The sequence below is a fragment of the Ciconia boyciana genome, chromosome 2 (genome assembly GCF_034638445.1).
Source record: "Ciconia boyciana chromosome 2, ASM3463844v1, whole genome shotgun sequence".
Taxonomy (NCBI): Eukaryota; Metazoa; Chordata; class Aves; order Ciconiiformes; family Ciconiidae; genus Ciconia; species Ciconia boyciana.
The window spans coordinates 54186262-54199098 of NC_132935.1; the positions used below are offsets into that span (position 1 = coordinate 54186262).

At 36.5% G+C, this 12837-nt stretch overlaps 1 protein-coding gene across 2 annotated transcripts in view; it reads left to right on the top strand.

The window, feature by feature from the left end:
- SMCHD1 (structural maintenance of chromosomes flexible hinge domain containing 1) overlaps positions 1 to 12837 on the top strand; it is a 92616-nt gene that overhangs the window by 30590 nt on the left and 49189 nt on the right. The window contains exons 9-20 of one of the 2 annotated variants that reach the window (XM_072852681.1): positions 1172 to 1265; positions 1528 to 1738; positions 2038 to 2118; positions 2576 to 2696; positions 2798 to 2981; positions 3482 to 3679; positions 3817 to 3930; positions 4386 to 4492; positions 4769 to 4851; positions 5008 to 5121; positions 9537 to 9614; positions 9695 to 9814. In XM_072852681.1, coding sequence (XP_072708782.1) covers positions 1172 to 1265; positions 1528 to 1738; positions 2038 to 2118; positions 2576 to 2696; positions 2798 to 2981; positions 3482 to 3679; positions 3817 to 3930; positions 4386 to 4492; positions 4769 to 4851; positions 5008 to 5121; positions 9537 to 9614; positions 9695 to 9814 — 1505 coding nt within the window. The remainder of the gene's footprint in view (positions 1 to 1171; positions 1266 to 1527; positions 1739 to 2037; positions 2119 to 2575; positions 2697 to 2797; positions 2982 to 3481; positions 3680 to 3816; positions 3931 to 4385; positions 4493 to 4768; positions 4852 to 5007; positions 5122 to 9536; positions 9615 to 9694; positions 9815 to 12837) is intronic. The other variant, XM_072852682.1, reaches the window with a different exon arrangement.

Genomic DNA, 12837 nt, shown 5'->3' on the forward strand with positions numbered 1-12837 from the left:
ATGCCTTTTGCCACACATGCATGATACCAGTTTCATTCTGCTTTAATGGGCTACAGCACAGCCCTCATATTGTTTCAGATTCTTTGAAGTGGAGGGAGGGGAGATGAACCCCCCCAAATAATTATGTCTTAAGGCCATGAGAGCACCTTTTGAAGTCTGGAAGAAATGCAGACAAAATGCTAAGCAGTTTGGACATACCAGTCTGCTCTAAAGTCCTGAGAAATGAGACCATGAGGAGCTTTTGTCTGGGAAGCAAGATTTCTCCTTGGGGTGCATTTAGTGCAGTGGATGTCAGAAGCAAAGCGATTATAAACACTTGCAGGTGCATTTAACTTCCTTCATGCATTCAGTCCCATTGACTTGTATAATCTCATTTTTTCTGCAGACCACTAGCCTGAGGTTTAAGGGGATTCAATCTTTGCAGTTGGAAGAATTAGCTAGCTTGCTGAAAAGTTGAAGTAAATGGCATTAAGTCCTCAGTTTTCTCAAACTTCATATCTCTCTGAAAATAATTACTCTATCTGACTGTGTGGATTTTTTTTTAGTTTCTTAAATGAGCACAAGTGCCATTAGAAAATAATGTTTACAAACAGAAAAACTATTTCTAATATGCAGATCACAGCCATAACTGCTACCTATATTCAAATGGGGTATCTTTACTTTTTTGCAAATAACTTAAGGATAGTGATTGTTAAATGTTTCTATTACTATTAGATGATCAATACAAAACTGATATCAGAAACAGTGTGTGGAAAGCTTTTTGGCTCTAGTTCTTTTAAATCTACAGAGTGCAGAACAAATTACAGTAGTTTTATTAATTTGCACTTTGATGTAAAGGATCTGTAGCCATGTAACAGTCATAATTTTTTTCACTTATGTATTATTTTCCAATTTGTAATGTTTCTAATTGTTTTATCAAAAAATTGATCCTAATATGGTTTTTGCATGAAGGAGATGAGAGTTGAAAGGAGTGAAAAGGAATCACTCCCTTTAGTGAATTAGATATATGTGTACCAGATATACGTGTTGTCGTGGAGTTGATTTATAACAATGCAATGAACCTGTTATATTTTAATAAAAATATGACTTTATTTAGGTTTTTGAAAATTATAATGTGCAATTTTTAAATTTCACTTTCTGAGATTTATTTTTCATTTAAAATGTGTTTCAGACATATCTATCACTATTACATCCATGGACCAAAAGGAAATGAAACTAATGCTGTAACGAAAGACATAAGCCCTTTCAACAACATCGACATTCAGGTGAGAGATTTTATACTTATTAGTCAAAATTCTTTGATGGCAACTTATTTCATATTGTGCCTGTTTCTCTTTAATCATGCATTTTGAACTACAGCAGCATTTTAAAATATGTATGTAATTTAATTTTTAAAAAGTAATACGATTTATCATTGCAGCATAGGAACTAATTCATTTTGCTAACAGTTGAAGAAAAATGTCACAAATGCTAATTACAGTAGGTTTTTTGCTCTAAGGAAAATGAACTTATTTTATTTTTTCCCAGATTTCAATGTTTGAAAAAGGAAAAGTACCCAAGATTGTCAATCTTAGGGAGATCAAAGATGACATGCAGACATTGTATATAAATACTGCAGCAGATAGTTTTGAGTTTAAGGCACATGTTGAAGGAGAAGGTATAGTGGAAGGCATCATCCGATATCATCCCTTCCTGTATGATAAAGAAACATACCCTGATGATCCATGTTTTCCATCAAGTGAGTGAAATGTTGTGCTGCTTATCAGTCCTATTATAGACAATCCTACTACTCTAAATGTTTTAATGAAATAGAAACTAGAACAATTTAAATTGAAGTGTAAATTGTTATCTAATTTGGGTTGTGGCAGAACAGAAAAGTTCACATCCTTCTGGATGAACAAATCCTGTGAACAAACTGGCTGTTGTGGTAACTCGTTCATGTAAATGTGATCTTTGACATAACACCATCTGATTTCAAACTATAAACTCTTATGGAATGCAGTCTGATTGACACATTTCCACTTTCCTGACTGTTAGATCTTTGCTCCGAGAAAGTAATGAAACACCAGCATTTTGATTCAAGAGATTCTAACATCGGAATACCGCAGAGGACAACACGTAGTCTAAGTCCTTAATTTAAAATTTGTTTTATACTGGATAAAAGTTTTCAGACGCTAGGGTTTTAAAATAATTCGTTGGTATTTTGTTTGGGTTTTGGTTTTTGTTTTGACAAATCTTGAGTTTAATTGTGACAAGATTTTATGATATTAGAACATCCGTTGAAACTAAGAGGAAAAAGTAATATTTATTCAAATTTGAAATGTGCAAACTTGGTAATATTATTTAATCCCTGTCTACAATTTTTCCTTAGCTTTCCTTAGTTTTTCTGCTTGGTATTTCTTAAACAGGGGGAAAAAAATCCTAACACTGTATATACCTAGCTTGATATAATGTGTACTGGTACTGTGCCTAACAATAAGTATAGATCATCCTTAATTAGGCTGCTCTGTTTTTCGATATTATATTAGTTTTTTAAAGCAATTTATTAATGGAGACTGTCTTCTTTTTAATCAAGAATTAAATGCTGATGATGATGATGATGACTGCTTTATAGTCGAAAAGGGTGCCAGAGGAAAAAGGCCTATTTTTGAATGTTTTTGGAATGGAAGATTAATACCATACACAACTGTGGAAGAGTAAGTGGTAATCTGTTTCTACAATGTAAACCAGTCTGTTTCTATAATGTAAACCTCTCTTTATAAAAAAGGGTTTTAATGTCTTTCTCCTTTTGTTTAAGTTTTGACTGGTGCGCTCCTCCAAAGAAGAGAGGATTGGCACCAGTCGAATGCTACAACAGAATTTCTGGTACATTATTTACCAATGATAAGTTCCAGGTCAGCACAAACAAACTCACTTTCATGGATCTGGAGCTGAAGCTAAAAGATAAGAATACTCTGTTCACAAGAATTTTCAATGGACAGGTAATCATTTTATTCTGTTAAGTATTTCTTCTTGGCAAGGTTTAATGCATATGATATAGAAACCTTTACTCACTGGTCATTTGTTCATGTCACTGAATATTGCCCAGCTTCTGAAGAACTTTCACCTTGGGTACTTTTGCAGCACTTTGTAGCAGACACTTCTCTCAGTTTTAGTGAGTAGTAAAGCTGACTCTTTAAATCTGAAAAAATAAGATTTAGTCTTTTTCCTTTTATTTTCTTAAACAATTACTTTATCTAGTTGTTATATGACAGGTTTTTTGGAAAGACCCTCTTCATAGGGGAATATGGGTGCTGGGGGAAACACTTTCTCTGGCTTGAAGTATAGCTTTCCTAGAATTTTGTAATGTTTCCAAGCTGAAGAATCCATTTTTCTGAGTACTCATCGCTATACTCTTATAATTGTTCATACTTATGAAGTTGTCAGATTTAAATTTTGTAATACGTTAATAATATGTATTTATTTTTTAATCTCTTTATAGGAGCAGCGAATGAAAATTGACAGAGAATTTGCTTTGTGGCTCAAAGACTGTCATGAAAAATATGACAAACAAATAAAATTCACAGTCTTTAGAGGAGTAACTACACGTACTGATTTACCATCGAAAAGAATGCAGAGCCCTTGGACAACGTATGCTGCAATAGAGTGGGACGGGAAAACATACAAAACTGGACAGCTGGTAAGTTAGTTGCTCACTGATGTTGGGGTTTTGTTTGTTTGTTTTGTAGTAGAGGATTTGAACCCAATAAAAGGCAAATACTATACATTTGATGCAGAAGTAATGTATTGACATTAATTGTTGTCTTTTCTTTACAGGTGAAAACTGTTAAGACTCTTCCAATATTCTATGGAAGTATTGAGAAATTTTTTTTGTATGGAGACCATGATGGGGATATATATGCCACTGGAGGAGAGGTTCAAATTGCTTTGGTAAGACAAATATAAAAAGGAATCACATACCTAGTATGTCTGTGGAATCTTTAAACATAATCCTGGGTCAGACTTGTTTAAATGGCTTTTAAGTAACTGTTGAAAATTATGGTATTTTTTTGAGATTCAGCAATCTAGAAATAATCGAATTACTTAGTTACATTAGTTTTAATGTGAATATATTTAAATTATTATTCATTATCAACAATCTGATTTATTTAAATTTGCATATAAAATAGAGTATCACAGTTGGTATCAATAGTATGTGTGCATCCATTCTTAACCCTTGTGATTTCAGCAGATTTTAGAACAGTGTCTTGTGGTGTCACCAGGTAGTATTTGTTAACATATTGCAGTATGTTTATGTCGACTTGTCTAGTCCCTTGATAGAGAGGTATTTCTTCTCTGACATGCTATAATCTGGCTGTTTATAACTGCACTCGCTTTTTTTTCAGGAACCTCAGGCGTTATATGCTGAAATGAAAACTGTTCCAATCTCAAAACTTGACAGAACAGTGTCTGATAAAGCTATTAAAAAATACATAGAGAATGAAATGGCAAGGTAAGCTCTAAATTGTAATTACTTACTTGTGGAGTTCCTAATAACAGTTTTAGTATTTCTTCAGGAACAAAAAAAGTTCTGTCTTATTCACAAATGGGAAAGCAGTCAGCTGTTTCAGTAGAAACAAAAAAACCTAGAACTCTAAACCAGGAAAAAATAGTTTAGGTTCCCCCTTGCCCCCCCCCCCCAAAAAAAGCTTCGTCTATATTCTACTAAAGATAAATTACCCTGTTTTTTAGCTCACAGAAAAACTGTACATTCTTTCTTTTCCACTAGACTTCCCGACAAATTATCAGTAACGTGGCCTGAAGGAGATGAGTTATTACCAAATGAAACAAGATTTGCTGGTACACCAATAGGTATATTTTTTTTCTTCCAAATACTAATTACTAAAATGTCAATTTAAAAATATATTATTATGCACTCTTGTTAAAAAAGCAAGCATACAGAAATCTCCAATCACTTATAATACACAGCATATTCTAAAAGTCCATCATTTTTCCTTTTAAATACAGGAGCATTAAGAATAGTAATTTTGAATAAAAAAGGAGAAGCAATGCAAAAACTTCCAGGTACAAGCCACGGAGGTTCAAAGAAACTTCTTGTTGAACTCAAGGTTATTTTACATTGTAAGTATTTCAGTATATTTAACTGAGTCTTTATTATTTTAAAAATGCATAATGGATAATGTATTTCTTTGTGTATATACATATAATACATATTAGAATTTGACAGATGGATATAGCTGTTAATTTTAAGGACAGTATCCCATCAGAGCATGTAGTACTCCAAAGCCACATTTTGTGAAATGACAATTGCTTCAATGCCAAATGTTTAATGTCTTAATGCTATATTATGATTAAATCTTCTGTCACATGTAAGGAGGCCCTATCAGTTCCAGGCTGTCTACTTAATATGCGTAAGAACATGGTTAAAATGGATAATGTTTCTGTAATTAACATAGCAATTCACATGGGCTGCATGAAAGTAGGAACCAGACTTGTTTAGTATCTAACGTAAAGTCACTTCAGAATTCTAAAAAATCAAGTTTCTTGTGAGTTACTGTTTTGTGGTTTCCATTTTATGAGTGCTTCACTTTATATTCTTACATTGCATTTGTTAAGAATTGTGTTCTCTCCGAGGCAGCTGAAATTACTCAGTTGTGTGTTGAAAACAGAATTAGAACACTAAATTCTCTGAAAACTCCAATCCTGCACATGTCAAATATATCTGAAATTTATAGAAGCTTAAAATCTTATTTGCCTTGTTTCTTTCCATATACAATAGGAAAATCCAATTCCTTTATCTGGTAAGAATTGTAAAAATACCTTTCTGAAGCACTGAGGTTACTGTAGTGACATAAGTCAAAGGAAACCAAATGGAGGTATCTTAGCTTCAGTTTAGTATACATGTCATAAGACTACACATGGGGTTTTAATGGCATTTGTTGTATGGGAACTGTCTGCTGTGCATGTCCATTGTCCAAGGTAGTGTGCTGGGGCATAAAGAGGTTGGAATTGAAAAAAACGTGTTCATGTAATACAGACTATCAGATTGTATTTGCCAACAGCCTGGGGGACAAATCAGTGTTTTGCAACCTTAACTAAGGTAGACCATCCTGACTTCAGGATGTATAAACTTGAAAGAGACTGGTGCTTCTGTTGTTGTGTTTTGTCAGTGTTGTTGCTAGGAGAAATAAATGTAAGTTTGCCCTTTGCCTCCAATCACTGAAAAGTCTATCTTCAGACCTTTCGTGTCTCCTGACCAGTTTGATTCATTGATGGAAATTTGTATTTACAACTGTTTTTATTGCTTCCTGTCTTAACTTTTGTCTCTATTCAGTTGAGGAATCAGTAGTGTAACCCCCCTGTTCTTCAGCAGAATAATGAGTAAGTCCTGTAAGTGACAGTTTGGGCATGGCATACCTGTCAAACTCAAACCCCTAGTCTTTCTTATAATATAAAGCTCTCATTTGTACTAACGTGGCTACACCCATATGAAGGCCAACAGCAAACATCTTATAATGTACAAAATGTTTCTCTTCTCTTTTGAAGAGTGGAATACCTGGCAAAACATACTGTGGACTGCCAAGAGAGTTGAGCTATGAGACACTTCTTATCTGGCCTATTACTGGGGAGCCTTATACAAGGTTCAATTCTAAATTAGGGCTTGAATTAGGGTTGAGAGAATTATAAAGTGGAGCGGTCCAGTGGGGATAAAAGGAGCTGCCAAAGGAAAGGGTTGGGCTAGCAGGAGAACTAGACTGTGAGAAACTTCTTGTCTGGGCCGTGGCAAGAGCACCTTGTCCAGGGTTTGGACAAGGGAAGCGAAGGCTGGCAAGACAGCTGGGATATGAGAAATTTTTTATCTGGGCCATGATGAGGTGGGGCTTGTGAGGTTTGGCCAAAAAATAAGGTTGGGGTTATGGGTTAGAGCTGACAGAAAGAGAAAGCTGAAGGGTCTAGGTGGAGCAAGAACACAAAGGGGCTACCAAATGAGAGTAGGATAAAGAGAAAGAGACCTGCTTATGCAAAGTGTCTGTCAAAGGGAAGCATGGACTGCCAGGAGAACAGGGCTGTGAGGTTCTTCTCAGTTTTTGCTTTTTTGGATGTGTCAGGTTTTTTTCCCAGGCCATCAGAGGGTTGTTTCTGTAAGGCTCTCTAAAATTTCAGGATAGGGTTGATGGAAAGGGGCTACCAGGAAAGCTGGGTTCTGGGAAATTTTTTTTCCAAAGTCATGCCTGGGTGGTTCTTGTCTAAGATGAGTCTGAGAAATAAGCATTTCTATCTCAGAAGGTTATTTTTAAATCACTCCTGATTACTCAATTAAATTGCAGGTACCTCTGTTGAAATACTCGAGTAGGTGCTGTGGCAATAGTGAGGCATCTTTTCAGGTTTTTGAGCTCTTCAGCAAACTGTTTTCATCACTGAAGTATTTGTTTTAGAACTTAGTTGACTGTTCTTCTGACCAAACAATTATCTTGCCACTTCCTTCCTGTAAACCACAATGGGAGATGCTGTTCGGAATGCGTCTGTCTCTCTGTCACACATGCACCATTGAACTCTCCCAGTTCAGGAAGGCTATGGCTATTGGCTATTAATATGTCATTTGAAACAAAATTACAGACATTCCATTCTTCCTCTTTCTGTACCCTCCATGGATTTATATTATACCATAGCAGGGACATTTAGTTATTTGTTGTTTTCAGAATATTATACATGGAAACCTTGTTCATAAGAGAAGCAAACATTGGTACCATAGTAATCCTGTGAATAAAAGGTACCTTTTGTCTCTAGAAGAAGATTTGTTTCCAAAAGGTTTCAGACAATAAACAAACAAGCAAAAAACCCCCGCAACAATGAATGAGAATTCTCTTTTGTTTCTGAATGAGGAAAACCAACCAATTTTAATAATTTAGCCTCAAGTTTGTATTTTTTGCAAAACCCTATAGTGTCTATAAAAACTTAATTTCTTGTGCTGTTTGCAGTACACAGTTTGCGCCAAGTGCAGCCTTCTGTATCTCAGTGATTATAGGGATACTGATAATATTCATAAATATGTTTGTATGGAAGTGTCAAGAAAAGAACATGGTGGTTAGGAAGTCCTAATGGTGCTTTCTAGCGAAACAACAGAGGAGAGTTCATTAATCACTACTAATATAAAGTACTTGAAGGGCCTTTCCTCTACCAAAGGGAAGAATGGAGAAATTCCCAAGAAAGTTCTAAATCTTTGCGTGTAGCTCCACTGAAATAAAAAAATCAGTCTGTTCAAATAAAACATCAGGATGTTTTTTCATCGCAGAGACCATAACGACAACGTTGGACATACTTGATAACTTCCTTGTGCAGAACTGCTTTTGTGATTGTCTCCTTTTTCAGAAGAGAACATCAAAATATAACAGCCCTGCCTTTAAAAGCCAGGGTTTTCTCGTTTGTTCTCTTCCAGGATCCCATTTGTTTTATTGTCGTCTTTTGTGTATCACTATTCACAGAAATACTAGACTTTCTTCATTTCCTATAGATAAATTTCTACCTTAGATTATCTATCTATATTGGTGCAATACAAGAAGAAAGGTGTGCATCTTGCATAATACAGACTTTCAGTTTAACTTGGTGGCAGTTGACGCTGCAATAGGAAGACTGCACTCACTTGAGAAGTTCTGTTTTCTCAGTGTTAGTAACCACCAAAGGTGGAAAAAAACCCAATGTAGAAAACTGAATTAGCTCTTACTACAAAACGCCATCAAAATTGATTTTAATAACCAATATTCCAGAATTACACATTCAAAGAAATACACCTTAAGAAAGTTGACAACTGTTACTTGATCTTATGTATGCAATTTGGTGGAAGAACAGGGTCTGAAACAGTTGTACTTAGCTATAGAACAATGTATAGTTTTACTACATTTTTTTTAATTCTATGTAGTCTTATTGCAGTCACATTCTGTATTTATTCTAAATTATGTTTTGAAAAACAAAAATATTAATGCCTCTTGAAGTTTCAAACAAAAAATCTTATTCCTGTATTTATCTTAGGTTACAGAACCAGTCACTAAAAAATTGCCTCAAAGTTTCAGTGTGTTCTCTTTTTGGATGTGTCTTATTGCTGCAGAAGAGTTTATAAATACAGATACAGTAATTTGGAGAAAAAAAAGGAATGTTCTTTTTTCCTCGATTATACATTCAGTCAGCTGCACATTTCTACCATTACTCCCATTTAAGCTAATTTGTTATGGTCATTTGTCAAGTTGATCAGTTGCCAGTGTGGAGTGCACAGCCTACAAGTGCTCAAACTTAATGGGGAACATATAACCAAAGAGCTAACAAAGCTCAACTTTACAAACCTGCTGCTTTCAGTTCGATGTGTCTGAGGCTAGCAATTTTAAATTTAAATGAGATTAGGTAGGGAATTCGTTTTTTTTACTGTGATCAATGTGATTAATTGTGAAGCTGAATTTATTGGATTTAGAAGTGATAATAATATTAATAATTGAAGAATTATGGTGTAAAATCTAAATACATGTAGCTAATTGTTTGTTTTGCAGCACCTACTGGCAATAAAGAAATAATTTCCCATATCAGTCAGCATGGAGGCAAATGGCCGTACTGGTTTAAAAAAATGGGTAAGTTCACATATGCAATATTTTCAGTTTATTTATAATTTTACTTTTTGCTTTCTAATTGTATTTGTATTTCTGTTTAGAAAATCTTCAGAAACTTGGGAACTACACTTTGAAACTGCAAGTAGTATTGAATGAAAGTAATGCAGACACTTATGCAGGAAGGCCTCTACCATCTAAAATATTTAAATTTACTATTATAGGTAAGAATTCCAGTTACGCCAATTTTCTTCTACTTTTAATGTTTCAATTTGATTCATTGTATATTAAAATTATTCATGTTTTAGTTGAGAGGTAATTTTCAGCACTGAAAAGTAGCATTTGCATGTCAAATATGAAGTATTTTCAGGAAAAAATAATTTTTTGTATAGTAGGTTTTGATCTCACCTGTAACGTATTGGCTCTGCTATACAGTCAGTTTTACAAAAAAATAAAGCATTGACGGAATCAAAAGCTTTTCCCTGACGTGAACTTTCCTAAATGTACTTACTAAAAATAACCTTTTACTTAATTAGAATCACCCTTTTTCCTCATGCCATTGGCTTAAATATTCTTTCATAAAACTAATATTCATTAGTCCAACTTTCATGCGTAAACTACAGAGAGATACTCCTTCAAAAACAGGTTATGCATTTAAAATGTGCATGTTGAGATTGAAGTATCTTTTTTTTTTAATTAAAAGAAGAAACCTATGCAAAACTAAATTCTCATTCACTTATAATGGGTTTGTATCTTTGGATTAACTGTCATAAAATACTTACTGGATTAACCATCATAAAATACTGGAATACCAGAATAGAAATAATACTGTTAAATATGCCTGATGTTACTCTGTCTTGCCAAATGCTCTGGTATGTATGTACGTGGCCTAAAATAGTATGTGACTGATCATATCTTCCCAAGAAAATTTATAGATTCCATTTTTAATGACACACTTGTTTTGCCTCAGTCTTTACGAGTAAGACCAGTTGTTCTCCAGGTACCCAGCCCCCTGAGCTGGAAGACAGGGATGGGGAGCAGAATGAAGCCGCCATAATCCAAGGGGAAATGGTTAGCAACCTGCTACACCACTTAGACACACACAAGTCCATGGGTCCAGATGGGATCTACCCAAGGGTACTGAGGGAGGTGATGGAAGTGCTCACCAAGCCACTTTCCATCCTTTATCAGCAGTCCTGGATAACTGGGGAGGTCCCAGTTGACTGGGGGTTAGCAAATATGATGCCCATCTACAAGAAGGGCTGGAAGGAGGATCCGGGGAACTACAAGCCTGTCAGTCTGACCTCGGTGCCAGGGAAGGTTCTGGAGGAGATGATCTTGAGTGCCATCACGCAGCATATACAAGACAGCCAGGTGATCAGGCCCAGTCAGCAAGGGTTTATGAAAGGCAGGTCCTGCTTGACTAACCTGATCTCCTTCTATGACAAGGTGACCTGCTTAGTGGATGAGGGGAAGGCTGTGGATGTTGTCTACCTAGACTTTAGTAAAGCCTTTGACACCGTTTCCCACAGCATTCTCCTGGAGAAACTGGCTGCTCATGGCTTGGACGGGCATACTCTTCGCTGGGTAAAAAGCTGGCTGGATGGCCAGCCCCAAAGAGTGGTGGTGAATGGAGTTAAATCCAGTTGGTGGCCGGTCACCAGTGGTGTTCCCCAGGGCTCTGTGTTGGGGCCAGTTCTGTTTAATATCTTTATCAATGATCTGGACAAAGGGATCGAGTGCACCCTCAGTAAGTTTGCAGACAACGCCAAGATGTGCAGGAGTGTTGATCTGCATGAGGGTAGGAAGGCTCTACAGAGGGATCTGAACAGGCTGGATCGATGGGCCGAGGCCAATTGTATGAGGTTCAACAAGGCTAAGTGCTAGGTCCTGCACTTGGGTCACAGCAACCCTATGTGATGCTACAGCCTTGGGGAAGAGTGGCTGGAAAGCTGCCTGGAGGAAAAGGACCTGGGGGTGTTGGTTGACAGCCAGCTGAATATGAGCCAGCAGTGTGCCCAGGTGGCCAAGAAGGCCAATAGCATCCTGGCTTGTATCAGGAATAGTGTGGCCAGCAGGACTAGGGAAGTGATTGTCCCCCTGTACTCAGCACTGGTGAGGCCGCACCTCGAATACTGTGTTCAGTCTTGGGCCCCTCACTACAAGAGAGACATTGAGGTGCTGGAGTGTGTCCAGAGAAGGGCAACAAAGCTGGTGAAGGGTCTAGAGCACAAGTCTTCTGAGGAGCGGCTGAGGGAACTGGGGTTGTTTAGCCTGGAGAAAAGGAGGCTGAGGGGAGACCTTATTGCTCTCTACAGCTACCTGACAGGAGGTGGTAGAGAGGTGGGGGTTGGTCTCTTCTCCCACATACAAGCGATAGGACAAGAGGAAGTGGCCTCAAGTTGTGCCAGGGGAGGTTTTGATTGGATATTCAGAAAAATTTCTTTTATGAAAGGGTTGTCAAGCATTGGAACAGGCTGCTCAGGGAAGTGGTTGAGTCACCATCCATCACTGGAGGTATTTGAAAGGCTTGTAGATGTGGTGCTTATGGACATGGTTTAGTGGTGGGCTTGGCAGTGCTAGGTTAATGGTTGGACTTGATGATCTTAAAAGTCCTTTCCAACCTAAATGATTCTGTGATTCTCTGAAGTTTTCTTTCTTTTTGCTGAAAAGACTTAATTTCCAGAGAAAATAGGCATATATTTATGAAGAAGGGTAAAGCTGTAGACTAGTTTGAAGTTCCTTTTTCTGTCCAGAAATATGAAATACAATTTGTTTTTAAATTATGAAGGCGTAATATGTTATCTGTAAATGAGATTTCATAGGATTTTTTAAAAAAAATCTGTACTTTTGATTCTGTAGGTCATAATTCATCTTTAAGAAAATCTGTTGTTATTTAGTTGCTAAATTAATTTGCAAAAATATATGCTAACTATGGATTATACATCCCATCCCCTGCTCTGTCTTACCACCAAGACTCATGCTTTTATGTAAGTGTGCTTGTATATAGTAATCAAAAAATTTGTGTCCTACATTAAAAAAATAGATCTTCTCTTGGTCTCTGGCTGTCAGTCTCCAGTTCAAAAGGAAAAGTTTTGTTTAGCCCCTTTTCCATGCTGTGATTTTACTTTTTTCTGAAGTGGCAAAAACCAAGCTGAAATTAAACTAGGAATGACAGGGGAGGAAGAGAGTTACCAGCAGCCCTATGAGGGAGTGAAGGACATGGTTGATGAGCAAAGAGCCTGGA